We start from the raw sequence: 25,395 nt of genomic DNA, 5'->3' as shown, positions 1-25,395 counted from the left end.
TTTTTTTTTTTTTTTTTTTTTTTTACAAGAAGCCTGGGTTTTTTCCCCTGTTTCCTTTTGACAACAATCATGCTTTCACTTAAATTAGCAAAGAGTTTACCTAGCTAGTTCCTGTCAGATGTTCTGTTCATATCTTTTGCCTATGTTGATGCAGTATTCAGATTTGATTTGTAGTGGGAGTATAAAAGGAGGGCCTTCTCTTTATTACTACTTCTCTGTATGTTAAATGCTTTTTTTTTACCCCTTCTGTATTATGGAGATACCTTGACAGTAGGGATTTTTCTTTGAACATTTTTTTTTTTGATGAAATCATTTCAGCCACGCATTGATATCAAAGGGGATGGATTATTTTCCCCCTTTTTTGCATCAGCTTTCTGTAATGTTGCAGGGAAGTGAGTGTGTACACGGATTATATTGTCCTCTGTGGATACACATTGCAGTCACTCACTTTCAGGCAGGTTAGATTGTTCAGAGATTGAGACAAGGATAAAGATGTTTACCTTTGATATTGTCGCTGATTACATTCTCTCGTGGTATCACTTGTGATTCCAGAGGTGATAAGTGAGGCTTAAAGCCGTAGAGTGATGTGCACTGCCTGTACCCTCAACCAGCAGTCCCTGCTTGCTCCTTAAAGGGAATCAATCTTCAGATGTTATGGTGCTTGGATTGGATTGATCGTCATTCTCACTGCGATACATTAACCCATCCACGTCTCATCCCACAAAAAACGTGGGATGCATTATTTATGACCAAAAGAGGGCGTCCTGAGACCTCAGGCTTGGCCAGGAGCTGTAGAATAATTCTAGCCAATCACAGAGATCGTTACTGGGACTCAGAAAAATAATTTATGCAAAGAAACCTATTTTAGAATGTCTCTTATTGGCCAAAACACCTGCCAGGGGTTCGAGCCTGCTGAGAAACTAATCAATATTCATGTTTACAGCGCGCCTGCATCTTTGTTGCTCCAGCAACGGCAGTGATTTCTTACGCGCGGTATCGTGTTATCGATTGCAGTTGAGACTTGTTGTCCGATACCTGTTTACTCACTGTGGTTACGAAGGTATTGCTGTGTCGCATTACGTTAGTGTGACATTAGTTCTGTAGGGTTTCGTCCATTTCTCTCATTTTTCTCTCTTTTGCTTTCATTTCACTCTATCCCTTTATTTTCAGAGTACAGCAGTACATCTGATCGTGTTGTGTTCCATTTTTTGTTGCGTGATTATTTCGTTTGCAGCAATTTGGAGGTGAGTTTTTGTTCGAGTGTCGGTTGATTGATTGAACGTCGTTGTGTGTGTGTGACCATCGTACTTTTCGTGTAGCCCACCTATTGTACCTACCGTAGGCGTAAGTGTCTCCGCAGCTCCGTCCTTCGTCATCAAGCTTCGTGTTTTCATCGTAGTATTTCTCATTGTAGTTTTTTTTCTCCTTTTTAGATTTCGGTGCAAGATATTCTGTATTGTATTTTCTACGGTAATTTGCCTTCGTTGTCGATCGTATTCGTGTTTTATCATTTTTCACCTCCATTTCATTTTTGTACTGCAATATGTCTGCCAGGTATGAATCGTATGCTGCTGTGTTTGGTTTGAGTGACGAAGATGACAGTGATTTTGAGGGTTTTGCGGTGGATGAGATCGGTGGGAATGACTCTAATGATGACAGTGATGTTGGTGAAAGTTCGAGTGATGATGGTGATGATGATGATGATGAGAGTGACACTGACACACAAGCTGACGCTCAGGAGTGGTCTAGAGACCTGCATTCTTTTTTGGCAAGGTCCTTTTCAGGACCTCCACCTGGACCGACAACAAAGCTGAATGAAACGTCTACAGTGCTGGATTTTTTCTTCTTGTTATTTCCTTTGACTTTGATCCAGCACTTGGTCCAGGAGACAAATCGGTATGCTGCACAAAAGCGGCAAGCCAACCCAAATCTCCCTAGGTGGCAGCCTGTGTCAGTGGAAGAAATGAAGTGTTACCTTGGTATTCGGCTGTACCTCAGCATAATGCCTCTCCCAGAAATGCGCTGGATGTGGAGTTCCGATGATGTTTTTGGCCATCTCCGTATCGCTGAGTTCATGTCTCGGAAACGTTTTGAAGGAATTAGCGTGAATTTTCATGCTAACGATCGAACTCAACACCTACCAAAAGAGCACCAAAATCACGACAAGCTGCACTTGATTAGACCGGTGTTGAATGAAGTTTTGGCAAACTGTGTGCAGCAATACAATCCTCACCAAAATTGTTCAGTTGATGAGGCCATGATTGCTTTCCGTGGCCGTCTCGGATTCCGCCAGTACATTCCAAGCAAGCCGACGAAGTATGGGATAAAGGTGTGGATGAGAGCTGACCCTGTGAATGGATACTGCAATGAGTTTCAGGTGTATGTTGGGAAAGAGAAGAGAAGAGGGCGTGAGAGAGGGTTGGCAGCGCGTGTAGTGACTGAGTTGACTGAACGGCTTCGGGGGAAGCATCATGTGATCAACATGGACAACTTCTTCACCACTGTTGATCTGTTCGAGAGCCTCCAGCAGAAGGGCACCCTTGCTCGAGGGACGGTTCGTCGCAACCGTCGAGGTTTGCCACATGCTGAACTTGCCGAGCCTAGGCTGAAAGTACAGGGTGAGTTCAATGTGCTCCAGCGTGGCCAGCTTTCAGCCTATGCTTGGCAGGACAAGCATCTTGTGAACCTGCTCTCTTCAGCCGATGATCCTACAGCACAGACAACTGTCGATCGCAAGCAGCGAGATGGGACTAAGAGGGTGGTCCCATGCCCTGTCGCTCTCCGTGAGTACAACAAGTTCATGAGAGGAGTCGACCGAGCTGACCAGCTGAGGACGGAGTATCCAACCTTTCGCGCGAGTCGGCGGTGGTGGGTGTATGTCTTCTGGTTTCTCTTTGATGTGGCCGTAGCTAATGCATTCATTCTCATGAATGAATCTGAGGCCCATCAGAGGGAAACCAGAAGTGGACGCCCAAAACCGCTGACTCAGCTTGAGTTCCGGAAGCGTTTGGCCAAACTTCTCCTCAGTTCCCATGGTGATGACGGTCGTGATGACCAGAATCATGGTGGTCATGCTCTTGGGAAGGGACCATCTCGGCGAGTGTGCCAGGCGTGCAAGAGAGAGAGGCGGCGTTGTGAGACCCGAACGTTCTGTGTGAGGTGTGAAGTGGTGATGTGCAGCAAATCCTTTGCTGCATATCATGGATGGTAGATGGTGCAGTAGAGAGCAGCGAGAGCATGGGATGTAAGTGGTTGATGTGTTTGCAGCATATGGGTGGTAGATTGTGTTTTAGTGTTATGTTTTGTTTGAGAGTGGCATCTCACTGTGATCGATTCTCAGTTGTCAGTGCTGTCAGGATTCCAAATAATGCTTCATTTCTGTTTGTAAATTTGTTATGGTAATTCATTGTAAAAGCAATGTAACATCTCAAACTGGACTTCCTTCAGGAAAAATTTATCAAACTGGTAACTTGAAAACAAAAACTTCACATTACTCTGTTTTGTAATGTCCTTTCTAATTCACATGAGCAATCACTGCAGGAATTTAACTTCCTATTTTCTTTTACCTTGTTCAGTTATTCAGGTTCACTTCAAAAATTAATTCAACTAAAAGCTAGACAATGAATTTGTTTTAGGTCCAGTTTGAAATGTTAACTTGTTTACTTGTTTATTGTATTCACAATTGTACATGTATAGTTATGTTGTATGGAATGCTACAATAAAGAGAGCCTGCAGAGCAGGTGTTTCCCATTCTGTCCCTTTCATTTCCTTCTCTCTTTTTTCTTTGCCCCTGGATGAAAAAAAAAAATCCCATTTTGCCATGTAAAGACAGAACACATAGCAACATCAAATATCATGACATTTGTAAATATCAGAACCTAATAAGCAAAGGATAATGATGATAATAGTAATAGTAATAATAATAATAATAATAATAATGATAATATTAATAATAATAATAGGTGTGATAATAATAATAATAATTATGATAATTACAAAATCATTCTAATGATATTTGGAAATAAAAGAAAAAAATAAATCAACTATTGTAATTCATGTTTGGACTATAAATGATTTCTTATGATATAAGACATTTCTTGTATTATATGAAATTATTTATAGTGCAAACATGAATTCTAATAGTTGACTTATATTTGCCCATATTATTATTAGCTCATCCAAATGTACAAGTAGTACAACATAGTTTGATAATGATCAAGAGAAACATGAAAACTATCATGGCAAAAAGTGATACGACAGGTACTTCTGACAAAGACTGCTTCATCTGATAATGCCTGGATTTCTGTAAAAGAAAAACAGAGAAGGTAAGATTGTAAAATCAGTATAATGCCACCGATAAAATCACATTGGCATACATTTACATCTCACAGGAACTGCAGTAGTTGTACGACTACATAACAGCTGATTACTTATGCATCGTTGCCATGACGTAACTGCAAAAAGGAGCGTTGAATTTAGACTCGAATCAAGAACTCTTCATATTATTATTATATTTGTTATTCAAAATGAGAGAAATTTTGGGAATGAAAACCCTCAAAAATATTTGCATTATGTTTCAAAAGTGTACAATAAATATATAACGTATTCATATTTACGATTTTATAAAGAATTGGAATTACCATCCAAATATGAAATAAAGGGAGGGCTTCTATCAAGGCAAATTTCGCCCCAAGAATCTGTAGCACACCGTATCTGGTGCATTCCTTGCGTTCTTGCCACATGACAAAACGCACCTTCACTTCGTGCAGTACGTGTTCTACACAGTACACACGCAGTTGTATTAGTAACTGTAGGAAGTTCACCGATCTCGTTCTTGATCTCGTCGTGCGAGGAAAACTCAGAAATACTATTCTCAAACTCAGCAAAACGTGAACTGGGAATCTACATTAGAGTTTCAAGACCGTTTGCCGATCGTTTTAGTGGATTTTGATTTCGCTATTCGTTTTAGCTTTCGAAAGTGTGGCTTTTTTACATCGGATTCCTCTGTACCATGCCACGTTTTCGTTTTTTTTCCGAAGCAGCATAATCCCACGTGTTTACTACTGTACTGTGTCACACGTACGGTCTTTGTTTTCCCACGCTATCGCGATCGAAGATTGAGTGAGAGCGATAACTCGTGTGGTGGGAGACATGCGGATTTCTGCACAGGGTGAATGAATAGTCAAACGTATCATGATTGTATTACAAATCTTTTTCTGTGTCTCTAAAAATTTGAAATATGTTATCTAAGCATAAATATATCGTGATTCATTCATAAAATAGATTAGCGTTCGCAAAAAATCTCTTTTATTAGAGTTACTTCATGATGTTGCAAACCAAAAACCCCTTGACTGAATGGAATGTTCCACAGTTGTCTCCGAGGGAGTCGAGGACATTTTGGACGCTTCGATTTGCGTGTGGGTAATGTGTGATAACAACGGGGTGGAAATGAAGAGGAAATACGAAAAAAATACACACACACGTAATATTTCTTTCAGAATTCATACATTTTATTATTTTCTTTCACATAACTCACACAAACTAGCGCTGTATTGAGTCAACTAAGTGCACATTCGCTCAAGTGTACACACATCAACCCTCCTGCCTAGTGGGAACGACACAGGCATTTTTTCCATGACGTATGAATGCCCTTCGCGTGTAGATCGCGCCGTAGGGAAGATTGCGCCCAAGTTCACTGCCAACTTACTAGGCAGACACAAAATTACAGATTACACAGAGGCCCGTACGTGGATGGGTTAAAGGGATAGTATAGTACTGGTGGAGATGAGAATTGGGCTTTTAACTTATTGCGAGATACCAAGAAAACACTTATGATATAGTACAGAACATACCATTTTAAGAGGAATTCAAAGTTTATTTGTTGAAAATCGGGTTTGGAATGACTGAAACATCCAAAAACAAAGTAGAACAAAGCGATCGTAATAAAGTGTGGGTCCCAGACTTTGTTAGAATCGCTCTGTTTTGGATATCTCAGCCATTTCAAAACCAATTTTCACCAAATAAACGTTGAATTCCTCATAGAATTACATGCTCTTTCACATTTCATAAAAGATTTCTCATTATCTCACCAAAAAATGTTAGAAACCTGAAATTAGGTCTCAACCAAAACTGCACAATCCCTTTAAAAAACCGTGGCTAGCATAGGCCTGCTAGATAAGAATTTCATATATGTTCACTGAAGTGTATTATGGTACGAATCCTAAGTGAGGACTGGGAGTTAGGCTGAAAGAAGTCTGTAATCGCAAAATAGTCTTCTCTGCTTGGTAAAACCTATTGTATAAGCATTTTCAGGAAGCATTATGGGGATTCCCGAGTATATTCCAATTGCCAACTTTCATAATACATACTCTCCCCAATATACAGTCCATTTTCAAAGGTATGGGCATCTTGTACGAGGCTTTTAAATCTCTATTATCTTTTGTCAGTTCTCATTAGTACACTTGAGAACAAAGCACAATAGTGCTATGGCCTGGGCACAAATCTAAAGTGCACTGGATAGTCTACTCATCAATATGCTTCAAAACTTCTATACCAGCACAAGATATCACAGTGAATACTTAATCGTGAGGTTCTGATGTTATAGTTTTTATCCTCTTGTAAGATTCCAAAGATAAAACACTGCAGAGTTTCTCTGTACCCACCAATTAGCAGTTACTTAGATATTTCAAGCACTGACAATTCTCATTTAGCATCCTGAGGGGAATACTCACTCTTTTACTTTAAGCTCAGTTTTATCATCTCTCAGCTGATCGTTTGCAAAGTCAAGTTTGTCGTCAATGGGGTACCTAGGAAAACGAAACCAGAGCTGAAGGCTGGATGATTGCGATGCGCACGGCTTGCTTGGATGTGACCTCACGCGCATGCAACGCGATCCACGCTAAAATGTGGGTTCACGTGTCGGGTGGAGAATACTACCCTTGCTCATCTTCCTGTGTAAATACGTGCTGGGGGAGGTAATCAAAACGAGGTCACCCCCCCCGAAGTAGAACCTGCTCTCTGTGTATCTCTGTGAATGAGCGCGTTAGTTCTCTGGGAGATGTTACCATGCCTTCCTGCATTTATAATCACTTAGAACACATGTACCTGCTGTGAATACAACTAGTCAGAGACATATTAGGTATTGCCATGCATGCCCAGTCATTATTTGCTGGGGAAGAGGGATGTACAACATATTTGCTACTTGTACTCTTTGCTTAAAGTATGTTGCCATTTTGACACAGCTGCAGATTGAAAATCTGATTCTCTCATTGCAGTCAGTTGCTAGAGAGAAAGGAAAATATGCATATTTTGTAAATGTTGTGTTCTCCAGGTCAAAGGTTAAAAAGGAGAATTCAAATCACTCGCGTAAGAGTGGCACAGAGATAGCAATTATTTTAACGTAAAATCAGATTCTGTGTATGATATTTTTTCTAAATGTCTAAAATATATCCGTGTTGTGTCTTTAAAGGATTAAAAGAATTCTTGATTCCTAATGTTATACGGGATATCAGAGAACAGTAGAATATTTTCATGCATTTACCCAAATACATTTGTAGACGTGCTACTGACCGAGCCAAATCACCGCCCAATTGATATGATGACACTCTCATGTTAGGGGTGTACAGAAGACACAAACCCTTACCTTTAAATCCATGCAGAGGTACGGCAGAGACTGTTCATACTTGCCTACCAGATGATATTACTCCTTCAAAATAAGCTATGATGCTACAGCCAACAAGGTGACTGCTGCATTGTATATGTAATGACAATGGTCTCTCATAACTTGTATATAGAATGTAAAACTGTGCTGGCATACTATTTTTGACTTGACTACCTGCAGAATGAGTACTAATTGATGTTTGATGTATTTGTACCAGCCAGGGTATATGAAGGTGGTGTTGTACCTTGTGTTAAGCATTTATCAATCATTGTATCAAATATATATCTGCATTGGTGTTGTTTTGTTTAAAGACTCTTGACAAATAAAGGCAGTGGTGTATTATTAAGAATACAAATAAAGTGTGCACCATTCCTAGACTGTTAATCTGTGCATAACTTGTGCTTCATCATGCATGGAGAATATACAGATTATCTTGTACAAACAATGTACAAGCGTGTGGACAGGGTAACTTTCTTAAGCTGTTTATTAGGCACCTGTGAAGTTTGCATACAATGTACATGGGTTGTTTTGTATTTCAAAAGGACAAGTTCACCTTATATGTGTGGATTGAATGAATGCAGCAAAATCAGTAGAACACATCAGTGAAAGTTTGACGAGAAATCAATGAATTTTCAACGTTTCTGTGCCTCACTGCTGGATGAGAAGACTACTACATTTTGTGATGTCACATGCTAGACTGATACAAAGAAAATATGAAGAGAATTCCACAAAATTTCTTTATGTGAAAAAAAGTACATATGTATGCCCTTGACTTTTTAGTGATGTTTTTCCACCTGTCTTCTAAACTTCTAAAAGTGGCAAACCAACTCCCCTTTTGTTATGCAAGAAGAGTGAAAAATATGATGAATTTTCCTTATTTTTCCTTTGTATCATTCTACACATGTGACATCACTAACGGTGGTAGTCCTTTGATCCAGAGATGACAGCGCTGAAACTTCAAAATTTCATAACTTTTGAACGGATTGTCCTTTTTTCCCCTCAACTTTCACTGATGTGTCCTACTAAAATTGCTGCAGTCTTGCAGTCCTTAAATGTATATTAAGAATTAAGATGAACTTGTCCTTTAATTTTATGTTTGTAAGTGCTAATGTACACTAGAAGTGTGATTAAGATATTTTGTACTGCATTAATACTTTATGATGTGAGCATTATTTTTTTTTTTCCTGGTCAGAATCTCCTTGCAGTTTTGCTCAATTTTCCTCCTCAGTTCCAGGTATTTATTCATCACTGGAAATGATGGACTTTGGAACTCTCCGTACTCAAGATGAACCCAAAACCATTCCCCTCTATTTACTAAATACGGGTACCAAAGTGGTGCATATATCGGTGAGTACAGATAGTTTTGATTTGTTACATTTTGTTTTGTGCCTGTGCGTGTGCATTCATTGATGTGATCTTTGCAGTGGCAATAAACACCATTTCTCAGGAATAATAGACAGCAACAGTAGTTGACAATTGGCACAAAGAGCACAATAGCTGGATTCTATTGAACGTTCGTGTATACTTGCAGCACTTAAAACAACACCTTTCAGACAAGCACAGCTATACCATCATACGTTCTGAATGGACGAATGCACTTAACTGAAGCAAAGATTCCCATGAGTGATGGACTGTGACAACAGGCAAATATCGCGCCAGTTGTCATATATGCTGAAAGACAAGATTTATCAGCCCTTTTGCGAAGGAAAGAGAGAGCCATTGTTATTCTCACAAGCAACAAGTCCGTTTATCTGATAAAGTTTTGAGCATGATTCTGTACTGCTTCTTTTTCAGTTTAAAAGCAGACTCGTCTCTGCAAAGTGAGATGAATGACAGTGCTCTCAGACATGAAGAGACTGTGCTAATGACGTTAGGATATGCTGCATACTACATGCATAGCTTCAATCATTTCGTCTGGATTTTTATCATTACTGCTGTTAATATTTGCAGCCAGTTCTGCTATTAATAAAATCCAAAGAAGATGTCTTCCTGCTCTTGTCAACCTGTGTTCACAAATGTTCGTATTTGAGCATTCATACTTGTATATTGTGGACTTTGATCGCTCAAATATTGATGTTATTGCACTGTGTGCACCAAAGATATCATCTCATCTTACACTTCTTTGGTCTCGTTTCCTACTCCACCTTGTCTCGTTTTCTCTCGCGCAGTCCGTGTCCCTAGTAAGAGCCAACCAAGCCATCTCAATAGACTTCAGCCCCATGGGTCTGCGCCCCTCAGACACCCACGTCCGAGTGGCCAACATCACCTTTCATCCCCGCCGGGCCAACCACACCCGACTGTGGTCCGGCAAGATCATAATCAAGACAAAGGAGAAGGGGTTTAAACTACAGGTGCCATACCAGGCACACGTCCTTCAGGGGTGAGTGGAGAAGGGGTGTGTCGTTGGGTGGGGTCATAATGGAATCATAGTCAGTTTAATAAGAAACAACAAAAACCATAACAGATTGTTAATTTAGGAAGTTGTCAATGTACTTGTTCCACAACTACAAGCAATGAGAATAGCTGGTTTTGGTGAGTTTAGTCAAGATGTCTTGTGTTGTAATGTGCACAAGACTTAACGTCACTCAGTAGAGTTTTGACCCACCGCTCTCTTGTTTTATATTCCTTTCACTGATGATTGTATTTATGCAGAAATCTGCATCTTTGAAATTGATGTAAAAACAGTATCAACAACTTGAAAAGTTCAATTACATACCTACTGCTGTACTCCCTTGTCATATCTCCACACTACAGGTGCTTTAGGTAGTATATTGAAGGATCGTATGTCTGTTTGTCTGACTAGTAGAGAGGTAGTATGTTATGGGATTGTATGTCTGCCTGTTTGTCTTTCTATCTGTGCATACAAATTACTTGCGATATGATGGCCTTAAATATGTTTACTTGCTTTTACCTGCCCTGTTATAAAGGTATATTTAGACAACAATTCAAAGATTAATTTTGCGAAGGTCTCAACACTGGTCAGGGACTACAATTACAAGTGAAATCTGAACAGGTAAAAAACAACCACTCTTGCAACATCAGGTACTGGATGTTATTTGAAGGGTCCAACCATATATATAACCCATGAATGTTGATCTCATATGTATATGATTTTTTTTATGATGGTATAAGTGTTTGTATTCCCTTGTCATCTCTGCAGCATCCTGAGGTACAACCGAAACAACACCTTGTTTTATCTGGCGGAGCCGCCTCCCAAGGAGACGACGGAGAGAAACCTGTCTCTCACCAACCTTTTCAACTTCTCCATCGTCCTCCACAGCATGAAGCTGGTGGACGATGCCATGGAGGTCTTCACGGTGAGTTTGACCACCGGTGTGCTCCGTCTCTTTTTCTCTAGGGAACAGGACTTTTGTAAGCACCTAAAAAAAAAAACAAAAAAAAAACAAAAAACTTACACTCACATTTCGGCAATCTGGAGTTATGGGTCTGAAAAGATCCAGCATTGACCACCGCTATGCGTCGTCTCTTTTCTCTAGGGAAAAGGACCTTTGTAAGCACCTACAAAAAAACACACAAACAAAAACAAAAAAAAAACAAAAAAAAAAAACACTTACTCTAACATTTTAGCCATCTGGGGTTATGGGTCTGAAAAGATCTAACATCTTGTCATAACTACAGGTGTATATGATTGTTGCCACAAAATTTCATATGGTAAGCATACTATTGGCTCTATTACAGGAAAGAGAGGTATACAATGCAGAGTTTTCACAAAACACGGTGGAAATGTTTTACAGAAAAAATGAGAGAAAATCACATCACATTGCTGTGCAAGAAGAAAGAAAACAAAGTAGAAAATATGTGAGTTGGGAGAGATGGTGGTGATGAAGATGATGACCATTATGATGAAAGCAGAAATTTGAAATAATTGTAATCAGAAGTGAAGGCAATAATGGAGATTGAGATGGTGAAGGTGACTCTGATCACAATGATCCAAGTGATGATGATGATGACGATGACGACGATGATGATGACGATGATGATGATGATCTTTAGAAGTAAAGATGGAAAAAGTGATGATGAGGATGTTTAAGATGGATGTGATAATGGTGATTCAATGATAATTATGCCAAGCCCCCTTTTTTTTCAATGCAGGTAAAAAACATCAGTCTCCCAGTATCAATAACACCCCAAGAGACTTTTAGCGACTTAGTCCTCCGCTTCAACCCAGCCAATGTGTCCCAGCCCGTTTCGGCGACGCTCAAGCTTAGCACCAACGCCTCCGTATTCACAGTTCCCATTTATGCGTACACTGGTAGATTAAAGGTGAGATTTCTTATACTTGACTTTGTTTGTTTTGTTTTGTTTTGTTGTTTTCTATGCAGTTTGCATACTGATACTGATTTCTTTGAGGTTTGAGATGTCAAAGTAAAGTCCTTCAAAGGTTGAAGGTACATGGCAAGTAATGCATGATTAAAGAGTCATACTGTGCTTCCAGTTTCCTACTCTGTAAGAGAACCAAGCAAGATGATTTGTGTGTGAGTGTTCACACACTTATGTCAGTATTTGTTAAGATGGGAACGAAAGGATATGTTTATTCTGGCCATCTCGTAACTCATAGCCCATTGGTAAGGGACAATAGTTTGCATTCTGATGTCACTTTGATGTCAAAATCTTGCCCTATGGACAGATTAGCTGTAGATGGCACTCAGCATGTTGTAGTAATGGTTTGGTCCAAAGATTTTATCAAGCAAAGTGTGTTTATAGAAGAAACTACTTTGGGAGGAATTTCTGTTTGGTCTTGTTACTGTCTGTTGATTATTGATATCGTCTGAATGAAGCAAGTGCTTGTATGTGGAAATATGAGTGTATGAGTAAATTTCTTTTGTTTTGACATACATTCCAGACATAGTTTTCTTTATTCTGTTTCTTCTGTTTATTTTTGATGCATAACAGTTCTCAATAAGCGCAGAGAAGGACAAACAAATAGACTTTGGAACAATGAGTGTGACAGACACACGAACAACAACAATAGAAGTAGTCAACAATAATCCAGTAGAGGTGAGTTAGTAGACAAGACTTGAATTTAAATCTCTGTATGAAATGCACCATATCCTGCAGTAGATGTAGTCTATCATTAGAATAGTACTGGCAGATACCTACACTGTGTTCCATGTTAAAAATAAGAGAGGTGAACACTGAAATAGATAGACTGATCCGAGCTAGTAAACTGTCTCTGTGGATGCTCTCTAAGCAATCCTGGGATATCTGAAATGTTGCGTATTTGGCATTGATCTGAATGCTGGATGCATTAAAAAGTTTTACAGTTTTTGTTTTGTTTTGCTTTGTATTTCTTTAAGAGAAGCTTTTAAATGATGAAGACAAGTAGACTTCAAATATTATATTGAGTGAGAAGGAGAATTTAGTGTGCAGTTGCTTTTGATTATGAACCTTGGCCAGAGGATGTGTTAGCAAGTCCACTCCATACTTCCTGTCAATTTGTAGAATTCCAGTTAGGACGAGGGACATTGGGTGACTCATTCTGTCGAATATTTCTGAAGGAATACAGGAATATGGCCCCTAGCCTGAAGAATGCTCCCTTGGCACTAAATCAGGATTTGAAATGTGTCTTCCTCTGGTGTGTTGCTGTTGCTTTTTGACTTTATGTTTTGGTGTAGGAATGTTTTTAATCATATCATTTCAGACTGCTACAGTTGTCCGTCCCCTTCCCCCCCGCCAGGCTTTCAGGCAGTGCAGTTCGATGTAGCTTGTTATCATTGTGCTCATAAGACTTGTGAGACTGATACACAGGGAAACATGAATTATGACTTGAAGTTGTGCATTCCTGTTTCCATATCAGCTAGCAGTACGGAGAAGTTGTAAGTTTTTTCATTTTTCAGCGCGTATCAACATCGGCTACACAGTGTAATTCTGAAAGGAATGTGGTGCCGAATGACAGGAAAACAAAAATATTGAAGCTAATCCAGATGGATAGCAACTGCAATAGAGTAAGTTGGGATGTAGGATTTTATGATGTGAAGGCAGTTCATGATTACATATGAAAACCTGTCCAATAGCAACTGCCAGCTAACCATTCCCCCCCCCCCTTTAAAAAAAACAAAAAAATAGTTATATATATCTGAACATGATGATAGTTGCTAAAAACACATTACCAGCCTAGAGGGAGATGTTTCTCCATTTCTTGCCAAGATGTTAAGAAGAGAGAGAGACAGAGATGTGATAAAGTGTGATTTTTTTTTTCTGCCCCCAGGTTCCGCTAGAGACGTTTTCCTGTACACTGGAGAAGTGCTTTATGCTGCTGCGGAGCATAGAGAGAGTGGATGACTCCAACATGGAAGGCAGCCAAGACACAGTCATCCCTTCCCACAATGCTGTGAGTTTATATTGTCATGTCCTCCTGTAATCATTAAAGAGTTGTAGCTATTAAGGCATTCAGGTGTAAAATCAGCAGTCAGCAACTGAAAGGAAAACGTAAGGCTCGATGGAGTGATCACTAATGGAGAGTAGGTGATTCTGTAATAAGACTTGTCTTAATCCCGTTAATCCCCAAGCTCTGTATTAAAAAGTTAATGGTTTCCTTTTTCTTATTTTCTTGTCTGATTAATATTGCTTTGAGGGGGGGGGGGGGGGGGGAGAAGGGGGTGTGGGGAGTTAAAGCTTATCATATATGTGTTTGATCAACACTGCGCTGTTTTGCGTGTAATTTCTGTGGAAACTGGGGGAAGGGGAAATGCGTAATAACATAGAAGGCAAAATAACCAACTGATATTCATAGCTAGTGCATATTGGAGTTAAAAGCAACAAGTTAATTTGTGTTTTGTAAGAGTGAATGAACTGAACAACATGATTAAACTTTAATCGAATGGATGTCCTACCTTCAATATCATGAGTATATCCATCTCTACCGACTGAACAAAATTGCCGCAGACCGCAAAGCCCCTATCCTTACTCTTCCTTGCAGGTTGTAATACCAGCTGGTCACATGGCCACATTTGTGGTTACCGTGACGGCGCCCCTAACGGAGGGTCAGTTCATTGGAGAGGTCATCTTCAACACTCCGTTTGAAGAGAAGAGGGTACTAGCCATCCTGAAAACAGTGGAGGGGTTCCTCAGCGTCAGACCGGATTATATCACTATGAAGCCATCTTTCCCAGTGAGCAGATATACCACATATTCACTGATATATATATATATATATATATATATATATATATATATACACACACACACACATATATATATACATATGTATATATATATATACACACACATATATATATACATATATATATATATATATATCCCTAGTTATTCCCTAGTTGGAGACATATTGGGGGGAAGTGTCTTCATTAGGGAGACAACTGGTCATTAAGGAGACAATTTTCGTGTCTCCATTGCGTAAATTGCCATTGAACATGTATTTTAAAATTTGCATATAAAACAAATGGAAATGTCTTCCAAATGACCCATCTAGGAGTATATATATATATATATATATATATATATATATATAGATAATAATGATGATAATATTTTGCAGTTAGAAAGCACATAATCATCATTTATTCTCTATGCACTTTATATAAGAAATCTACAATCATTAATGTATGAATTTGTGAATGAATGGAGGAATAGATAATTAAATGCAGGAATTTATGAATTTCTTGTAATGGATGAATATGAATTTTCTTGTGTGTGTGCGTGTGTGTGTTTGTGTGTGTGTGTAGGACACCATGATAAAAAATAATCTATGCCCAGACTGCTTGTCCAAAATGAAGTTTCTGCTATTGCATTCAGTGTATGAAAATTTTGCGTATATTTGATTGATTGATACCTATTTAGCGTTTGTACGCAGTTCATAGTTTGTGTCATTTATATGTGGAGTATTTGTTGTTGACATGATTTACTCTTCCTGAATCATCATTTTAATGAAGCCATTTAAGAGCAACATTATGCAGATGAAACACACATAAATGTAATTAAAGCTTTTGCTGTTTAGTGACAGTGGCATGATAGAATTCTGTCTAATTATTTCTGTTTTCTATTATTATTAGGGGTACACACAGTCCCAAAGCATCACAGTAACCAACAGTTTCAGTCACCGCCTTAGAATAGAGAGTATAGCATCAGACCCTCCCGACGATCGCTTCTACTACAAGCCGCCAGTCAAAGTCACCCAAGTAGAGGTTGAAGCTCATAAAAAGCAGAAGGTAAATGGCTTAGGTTTTAGCAATGTGTGTGTATTTATGTATGTACGTATGTATGTATGTATGTGTGTGTGGGGGGGGGGTTGCTTTGTTCCCTCCTGTTTGATGTGTTTGCCTTTTCTTTATCCTTTTTTATGTACAAAATTCTTTCTTTTTCATTCGTAGTATTGACAATGTGGAATTTATGTTGTCATAGTAAATACATTATTTTGTAATAACTAATTTGTATATATTGTTTATATGGAAAAGAAAGAAAAATTAAAGATTGACAAAAACAAAAAGGTGTGTGTGTCACTATGTATGTTCAGGTGTATAACTCTGTATGTGCCCTGTTAGGTAGATGATAGGACTTTCTGGTGAAGATAATTGCCAAGATGGTGACAAAGGGACAGTTTGTGCGATGATTGAGTACCTGTTTTAGCAGAAACCTCACATTTTTTTGATATCTCAGCAGCCTTTTCATTACTGTGGATTGAATATTGTTGATTAGGGCTTAATAAGTGATTCAATGGGAACTAATCTTTTTTCTTTTTTCTTGTTACAAACGTCTTTCAGTTCAGGAAATATTCGTAAGCATTTGCAGAGGATGCTGCCTCATTTTCTCAGAGAATTGAATAATGATTTTGTGTCACTTATACAAGTAGCACTAAATGCTTCAAAACCCAGAACAGTAGATGCAGAATGTATGGATGGTAGTAGTTTAACTTGTACTCTATCCCTTACCATCTCTTTGGTACAAATGATTATGTATTTTCCTGAAATATTGCTTATTTGTATGTTCTTCTGCTCCGTATCTGTTTCAGATTGGAAGAATAGTCTTTGATGCAAGAAAGTCGTGTGCTAGTGACTGCTATGTAGGGCTGCCAGCAAACTCATTAAGTAAGTACAGAGGAGAGTCATCACCTTCACATTATGACTAACTCGTGATGTGTGAGAGCTGACAGAACGTAATTATGGTGCCACATTTTAGAGACTTAATAGTCAAGTTTGTGTGAAATCGAAAACTTATGGAGATAGAGCATGTGAAAAGGTGGCACCAAATGTGTGTACTGTCTTTGCTGTAACCTATGGCAGAGTAGTAGTCTGATTGATTTCAAGTTAGTGTTAACATGTTGAAGACAAGTCCCGAGTAAACTCAGGCAAGTGTCTGAGGGAAATGTGTGTTGTAGCAAAATCAGTCTGTCCTCTGTGGGTTAAAGACTAGTTTATCTGTGCACACTCCCAAGTTTGAGGTGTTCACTTACCTCATCTTAATGTGATCAGTTTAATGTTTTTAGTTTTGTTATAAACACAGGAAGAGATGGTGTAGGGTTAATGCACATAGTATCATTATGACCCTTCAGATATTACAAATCCTGTATGGGACTTTAACCCTAAAAAGGCCGGGGGGGGGGGGGGGGTTGAATCAACCCCCCCTCGACATTTTTCGCGACTACTCCGCCGCGCGAAATTTTTTGACCGCGCCATTCGCTGACTTTTTACTTTCAAGTCTCGCGCATCTTTTGACACCATTTTTGCGAAAATCGTGCATACCGTTACGACGCTGCATAACGTTTTATACATGCCTGTCAGACCGATAATGGCTCAAAAACGTGATTTTGTGTGTAAAGTCTATGCAAATTGAGTTTTCTCTTCTTATTCATAAAGATATGATTATTTTCAATTTTATTGGCTGAAACTAATTAATTTTAGCATAATTATGCTTGATATAGGTTCTGTCATAAATTTTGCGGAAAAAAAATTGTAAAACAAAAGGTCGAAAAAACAAAGAAATACATAAGAAATTCATAAAACAATAAAATACATAAGAAATTGATTTTGATACCAAATTTTTTTTTCAAGTAAATTGTTAGGAATGCTACGAAGAATGTTTTCACCAAAAATTAGGATTCTAGGAGCTTTAATTTCTGATTTAGAGCAAAATGTATGATTTTATGCATATATTAGCATAATTAATTATTATGATGAAAATTTCCATTTCTTTTTGTATAGCTTGGTAGTTTACGCCACAGGTAATGCACGTGCCAAATTTCATGGCGATTGCGCGATCGACGGCCGAGATCTCGGGGGGGGGGGGGGGGGTTGAATCAACCCCTCCCCGGCCACAGAACACCCAAAAAAGCCCGGCCTGGTTAGGGTTAAACCAAGTACAGCTGATTTTGATATTTGTCTGCAGTCAAATATCTATTCCTATGGAATTCACTTCGTGTGCATGCTGTGTACTTCATGCATAAGGTTGAAGGGACTCGTATTTCTAATCTGTGAGTGGTGCATATGTCCGATAGAAATATTCTCTCCATTGAATCACTTTGTAAGAAGTCTTATTGCATACTTGGGTCCTCCCAAGATCTTACTGTGATTTTCCCCTCTCTTTCCGCCATTCAGACCTGTGGTTGTCATCCTTGGCCTTACCGGATGAGACCCAGGATATAGACAAGCTGTCTTATAACTACCTACGCAACAAGTGGTACAGACTTGTGGAGTCTGGTGACAGAAGGTAAAGACAAAAGTAGTGCAAGGAGCAACTTTTTTTTTCCTTTTTCTTTTTTTTAAGGGACCAGTCACTTCTTGTACATCTTGTGGTGACTTTGTGAGCTGAGAAGTTCTGGTGTTACAACCTTTCCTTGTTTCACAGAGTGAATGATACATTAAAAAACAAAACAAAAATAAAACAAAACAAAACATGACAAGATGGCTATTCTGTTTTATTGGTTAGTTCAAGATATTTGGCATACAAAAAATATGCATCAATTCAGTTGTGTGTTTTTTCCCTTTGGGGACCCTCACCCCAATCAATATGACAAACATTCCCCAGTTATCAGGTAATTTGATGTTTTCATCTTCATTGCCATCAGCTACATATCAGAAGTAAAGTTTGCAGCATAGATGAAAATTTAGGTACAATAGTCAAATCACTGTAATTGCCTGCAGTATGAGCATGACCTCATGATGATATGAGGCAGACCTGTGTGGAATTTTTGTTTGTTTGCTTCCCATTTCAAGTGTCCAGGCACCTTTAGAGCAGCATCTTATAAACTGGATGTATCTTGTATGAGGGAAGGCTTCTAGTCCTAGCAGATACTTCTTTCTTACCATTCCTACTTGCAGTGCTAGCACTCTATTGTCACAGCAAGGCATGGTGCTGTACAAAAGAAACACTGATTTAATTGATTGTTGTTTAGCAAAGACTGGTTCATTTCCTATTTGCAGTGTGAATACAACCATGTACCTGAACAGCAACCTGGTGAAGCAGATCCCCATTCAGGTACAGGCAGAGCTGGAGTGGCCCAAGCTAGCAGACAGAAGAGAGGCCAGGTTCCCACTCACCTACATCGGTAACACATCGGTGAGCACTTGTTCTACTCACTCAGACACAAAGCAGACACAAACACAGATCATTCAGACACAAACACTGATCATCCAGGCACAAACTAGACACTGACACAGATCATCCAGAGACTCACACTGATTACTCAAACACAAACTAGATACTGACACTGATTGCCCAGACACAAGCACAAATCATCCAGACACTGGCAGTGATTGCTCAGACACAAACCAGACACATTCATAGATCATCCAGATGCTCATACTGATCACTAAGACACAAACTAGACACTGACACTGATGGCCCAGACACAAACACAGATCATCCAGACACAAACTAGACACTGACACTGATCGCCCAGACACAAACACAGATCATCCCGACACTTACACTGATCACTTAGACACAAACTAGACACTGACACTGATCGCTCAGACACAAACACAGATCATCCAGACACTTACACTGATCACTTAGACACAAACTAGACACTGACACTGATCACCCAGACACAAAGACAGAACATCCAGACACTTACACTGATCACTCAGACACAAACTAGACACTGACACTGATTGCCCAGACACAGACACAGATCATCCAGACACTCACACTGATTACTCAAACACAATTCAGACACTGACACTGATCGCCCAGACACAAATCAGACACATTCAGATCGTTCCAACACTCACACAGATCACCCAAATACAAACCAGACACAAACTTTCATCATACAGGCACTGACATGAATCACAGATGTTAATAAAACAACATACATGTACACACTTGAATACTTTCCTTGATTTTTTGTGTGGACAATCATTGTGGTTCACATTGCCATTCTAGATGAAAACTCCCGAGTTTGAAAAAAAAAGAAAGAAAAAAAATCAACTTCTTCATATTTTTGTTGGTGCTTTGTTCCAGTTAGACATGTTAATCATGGTTTAGTCCTTAAGGGGTGTTTCAAACATGATTTGCAATATTAATCAGCTGACTTATGTTTGTAAAATGGTATTGTAACCCTCTTTGGACCTGTTGACATTGTACATTAATGCGTCGTCCCCAGGACTGTAAGAGTTCAATCTCTGAGACTGCAGCTGTACTAGTGAGGCTCATCTCCCATACACTGACGTGTGATTAATGTATAATTATATCTGTCTCTTTTTTCTCTCCATTTCCCATCTGTTTTCCTGCCTGTCTGTCTGTATGTTTCTCTGTCTGTCTGTCTGTCTGTCTGTCTTTCTCTGTCCATCTAATCAGGTAACGGAGGTGGTATTGATGAACCCAACAGACAGACTGGTCATAGCTCAGCTCCTTCCCATCTCAGCCTACCAGGACCCAGCTGGTGCGCTGGACCTCCTCACAGACAGGTAAGCATTGCAAGCACTTCATTATTCAAGCGACTGATAGTAAACATGAAAGGTGCTTACAGAATGATAAAGAAATTGTGCAATGTAAGATTGAGAGTGACAGAGATATGATGTACAAGTTGGGGAATGTATGCATGAGTTCAGTTTGGAGTGGTGCAAATGTGTAAGACGCAGCCAGGTGGGTTTTAGACTGTTCCAAAATTCAATTTGATTGATACATTATTATCTTTTGATCGTATGGGTGAGTGGTGATCCTGAATTGCCAACATTTTCACCCTATTCCCCATGTGTCAAATGACATGAAGTCATTCATCCAATGCCCCCCCACCCCCCACCCCCCCAAAAAAGAGAAGAAAATAGCAACACATTACCATGAACCAATTTACCAGAAATGTGCAGGAAAAGTGTACAAATTCATGACTCACTAGTATGAATGAATGTAGACACATGCTTATTAGTAAAAGTTCTCTCACATGGTATACTGTAATTGGCCAATCAGATTTCAGAAATTCTGAGGCCCATTGTAGAAGATCAGTACAGATCAGTATGATTCCTCTGTCATCTGGATGGCAATGTATGTGTTTAAGAAAGGCTGCTGGATTTGAAAAGTTTCAATGGATTATGGCATTAGACCACATTGCATATCTTGTACGTTGCTAAATAATATTTTATCTTTCCCATTTCTCTAAACTGTATTTCGACCTACCAGCAATGAGCAGATGGATCCCGAGTTCATCGAAATAGACGATCCTAGTGTGTTCTTTTTAGCAGATGTTAAAGATAAGGTGAGTCCAAAGAATTAAAGTACACAGAATTAGAACGTGCTTGAATCATGTGAACCACTCTCACCAGTCTCTGATGTTGGTGCTCTCCAGCAGAACATAATGATTTTTAGTTCGTTGTTCTCTGATTTATAACTTTTGAAGTGTGTAGTAAAAATGAATGCGTGCTCCTCACTGTTGTTTGCTGAATTGTAGAAAAACATCCCAAGTGATGTCATTGTGTATCACATGAAAGACTAAACTGTTTCAAGATTTTATGAAGAGAACCATGCAATCAGACTTCAACATTTTTCTCCACATGTACCTTACAATGCTTCCTTTCATGTTATTTATCAGTAAAAGAATAGATTTAAAGTAATTTGTATTCATGAAATGATATTGATGTTGATAATAGTGATCAGATACCTCTTTTTCATAGCCACATCTAAAAGGTCAGATAGCCTGAATGCAGTGGTAACATCTCTGTAACTGACACCTCAAGACCTGTATTGGTGTTGCAGCTCAGAAACTGATGAGTAGTTAAAATAGAAGGAGAGGCCCGTAAATAATGTGTCCTTTCATACCTCCATTTGTTTTCGTTGTGCAGTCGTCGCCAGGAAAATGCCTGAAGTCTCACAGAGAGGCAGTGGAGAGCGCCACCGGCGTGACGCCGAGCGCCGAAGCTACCGTGGTAGCCCTCAAGCCACGCCAGAACGTCACCGTGCACATCGGCTTCAGGCCAATGGACACGAGAGAGAGATACTCCCTCATCCTCATCAGGTTAGAGCGCCCTCTTTTGAGGTCATCTCAGAACCCGTCTTTTCCCCATAGAGGCAAACTGATGACATGTAAATAAAGTTGATGCTCTACTGATTATCACTTGGCTAACGAGAAACAGGTTTGCCATATATTGACTCTGTTAGAAGCTACAATTTTCTCTCAGGCAACAAGAGAACCGTTTTCCATTTGTATCACTAAAAAATTGAAAATCCTTTTAATGCAGGAAAATCCTATTTGTTATGTTTTATAGTTTTGTCTATACATTTTGATTTTCGTAGATCTAAAATGGAGTAAGATATTCTGCATTGTTGAAAGGTCCATTTTCTTCACAGTTATGTGTTATAAAGGAAAATGAAACAAAAAAGGAATTCATGAAAGTTCTTTGTGTGCTTCTTACTTACAAGACTCCCCCACCTCCCATACATGTACTTCATACTTTCGTGTTCTTAAGAATTTATGTTAACTATATCAGTGATGAAAGAAGAAAAAAAACCCCCAAAACCAACTGTTATGGTTTCCATAGGAACAACCTGACGGTCTTGGATGCAGTGGCAGTGCAAGGCCAGGGCGGGGCAGGGGAGCTGCGCCTGAACAGCAAGCGTCCAGGGGTGAACAGCAACCTCCTCTTTGAACTCAAGAGTAGCCACCTTGTCGATTGCAATAGTAAGTTCCTCATTTCAGTGAAAATATTCTGATGTTGCTGTGTGAAAAACATTAATTTGGTTTAATGAGGATGGATATGATGATATTCGTTCATACCATGGCACTGATGATTTGTCCTTCTTGATAAAACTCAATAAAATATAGAAGAAGTGAATTTTATAAATATGAATTCTCTCTCACACAGGAAGAATGAAAACTGAAGTTTGCATTAAACTCACTAAAAGCCTCATAATCATCAAATCCATGATCATAAAACCGATGGAAAAATGATCACAATACTGATTTAACAGGTACTGTGTGTTGTACTGTGATTGACATTTTGTTTTTGAAAAGTTCAGTTGGGTAGTAGATTGTCTGCATTAATATGTAGGGATTTTGAGCCCTTGTTTTAAACAGTATTGAACTCAAACAGGATAAGTGTGATAGTAGATTGTTTGCATTGTTTTACAGAGATACATTTTAGGCGCATAGTCCCAGTAGTGTAGAGGGCGCTGATGATGATACTGCCGTTAGCATCGATACAAAAATTGCCGAAGTTGAGCTGTCATCGAGAGTAAAGTGCGTAGGTGTTGCTAGGTAACATTGCCTTTGTTGTCTTCTCTGCACATCACACAGTCTGTAGTAATGCCAGGGTGCGTGCATTTGTGCTTCTTATCATGACATCACAAAAGAAGATTGCTAAAGCTGTCATCCCCCTCAGCCGACTCACGAGCCGAACTGTGATCAGACCACTGACTACAGTGGATCGGACTTCTTTGGACTCGGGGGAAATGGGTCACAGCGTAAGTGCTAAAGAGGAGTCGATGGCGTAGGTCTCTATAGGAAACTTGCGCCGTGCGCCCGCGTACGCATTCGACTAAACCACCGGGACCATGTGCCTTTAATGTTGAGTTTGATGAGAGCCCTCTTCAATCTTTTTAAACTGAAAAAACTTCAAGTGAAACTCATTTCTGTTGTTGCTTGTCTTCAATCAAAATCAGAAACATCTCCCAAGGCGAGGAGCCCTCCCAACTTCACCGTGAAGCGTACCTTTAACATGAAGAACACTGGCCAGCTACCGCTGTCCATTGACACCTTCCTGATTAACGGGAGACTGTGCGAGGGCTTTGGCTTCAGGGTGCTGCAGTGTCGTGCCATGGAGATCCTGCCCAATGAGACCAGGAGGCTGGATATAGCGTGAGTCTTCAAATTCAAATTCAGGCCAATCTCATCACAACGAATTCTTTGGGACTAACAGTTTTCTTTCGTAATATCAAAATTTGGTTATATCCAAGTGTTTAATGTGTGTAACGACATATTAATTTGGGGGCCTGCATTGTCACTTTGTTGTAAGGAAAATTTTGTCTTTAAACGTGTTTGGTAAAGTGGGATTGCACTATATAGGGAGGATTGCGTAGCTGTTTTGGTAAGGTTGTAACAATTATGTTTGTTTGTTTGTTTGTTTGTTTTTTCAATTTTTCCACTTCATCTCTTCAACACCCTCAACTGTGCTGGCTAAAAATGTGCAGGTTAAAATGATGAACACCCTCTTTCCTGATCTTGAGATAGGCATTGTGCCCCATCACTATAAAGCATCTCACTTGCTTTCACTCCCTGATAGACATTCCCAAACCAACCAGAACTCAGCCAGATGGTATCCTAGATAAAAGTGCTAATCAGTGTAGCAGCAGAAGTTGTACCAGTTGACCAAGGGAACCAGGGTAATATGATGTCCAGTGCTTTTCTAATGAGCCCTGAGGAAAATCAAAACAAATGCTCTCCTTGTATCTACCATGGCAGGTTTACGCCCGACTTCACCCTGAACCGCGTGACCCGTGAGCTGGAGGTGGTGGCGTTCACCGGCGAGACGCTCTCCTTCACACTGATAGCCACCCTGCCGCCAAACATGCTGGCCCCTTGCACGGCCGCCCTCCCCCGCCCCCACTGGGAGATCCCCCTCCACCTGCTCTCCGTCTGTCTCATGACGCTGCTCTTCCTCGTCATCGTCGCCGTCTCCTACCTGGAGATGGTGCGCTACCTGGAGCCCAGCGGCGCGTCCAGGGCCAAGCTGTCGGAGGAGGACCGGGCGGAGCTCGAAACCATCAAGCCATTCGACCTGAGGAACATCGCGGGGTTGAAGACGTCGCAGCCGTCGTCGACGACAGCATCTGCAGGGGGTGGAGGTGACAGAGGAGGTGATGGGGGAGGAGGAACAGCATCTTCAAACAAAAAGTCAAGGTAAACAGTGCTGCTCACTTTATTAGCTCGTCTAGTCACTATGGTGGTAGCTTCCTTAGATTCTATGACACACTTCTGTGGGTTTCCAATTTCTGTTTTTTATGCCTCCGCCACGAAGTGGTGCCGGAGGCATTATGTTTTCGGGTTGTCCGTCCGTCCGTCTGTCCTTCCGTCCTTCCGTCCGTAATGAATTTTGTGGACAAGGTAACTATCAAAACCTTTTGAGGTATCCTAATGAAACTTGGCATGTATGTGTATTAGGGGGTGAAGTTGTGCCTATCAACTTTTGGGTGCACATGCTCAAGGTCAAAGGTCAAAAGGTCAAGGTCAAGGTCAAATACATAAGATTTTACTATTTCCATCATATCTATGCAATGCCTGAAGATATTTGCTTGAAACGTAGTGTATACATGTATTACTCAATTAA

At 39.8% G+C, this 25,395-nt stretch overlaps 2 protein-coding genes across 2 annotated transcripts in view; both read left to right on the top strand.

Annotated features, from left to right (window-relative positions):
- LOC140234579 (transmembrane protein 131-like) overlaps positions 1–25,395 on the top strand; it is a 96,161-nt gene that overhangs the window by 51,782 nt on the left and 18,984 nt on the right. Inside the window, exons 10-26 of the mRNA XM_072314600.1 lie at positions 8,889–9,007; positions 9,829–10,040; positions 10,821–10,977; positions 11,774–11,944; positions 12,575–12,679; positions 13,890–14,012; positions 14,601–14,792; positions 15,694–15,849; positions 16,650–16,725; positions 18,232–18,343; positions 19,057–19,192; positions 20,438–20,547; positions 21,257–21,332; positions 21,916–22,088; positions 22,612–22,751; positions 23,732–23,927; positions 24,531–24,968. Coding sequence (XP_072170701.1) covers positions 8,889–9,007; positions 9,829–10,040; positions 10,821–10,977; positions 11,774–11,944; positions 12,575–12,679; positions 13,890–14,012; positions 14,601–14,792; positions 15,694–15,849; positions 16,650–16,725; positions 18,232–18,343; positions 19,057–19,192; positions 20,438–20,547; positions 21,257–21,332; positions 21,916–22,088; positions 22,612–22,751; positions 23,732–23,927; positions 24,531–24,968 — 2,692 coding nt within the window. The remainder of the gene's footprint in view (positions 1–8,888; positions 9,008–9,828; positions 10,041–10,820; positions 10,978–11,773; positions 11,945–12,574; positions 12,680–13,889; positions 14,013–14,600; positions 14,793–15,693; positions 15,850–16,649; positions 16,726–18,231; positions 18,344–19,056; positions 19,193–20,437; positions 20,548–21,256; positions 21,333–21,915; positions 22,089–22,611; positions 22,752–23,731; positions 23,928–24,530; positions 24,969–25,395) is intronic.
- On the top strand, positions 1,544–3,211 carry LOC140234886 (piggyBac transposable element-derived protein 4-like). Its single transcript, XM_072314929.1, has one exon. The coding sequence runs from the start codon at positions 1,544–1,546 to the stop codon at positions 3,209–3,211; it is 1,668 nt and encodes a 555-aa protein (XP_072171030.1).

The sequence above is a fragment of the Diadema setosum genome, chromosome 11 (genome assembly GCF_964275005.1).
Source record: "Diadema setosum chromosome 11, eeDiaSeto1, whole genome shotgun sequence".
NCBI lineage: Eukaryota > Metazoa > Echinodermata > Echinoidea > Diadematoida > Diadematidae > Diadema > Diadema setosum.
The sequence above is the reverse complement of the archived record's forward strand: the minus strand, read 5'-3'. Positions and strand labels throughout refer to the sequence as shown.

What these genes read in the sequence shown, in the direction of transcription:
- LOC140234886 (XM_072314929.1), top strand. Translation starts at nt 1,544, where the DNA reads ATGTCTGCCAGGTATGAATCGTATGCTGCTGTGTTTGGTTTGAGTGAC.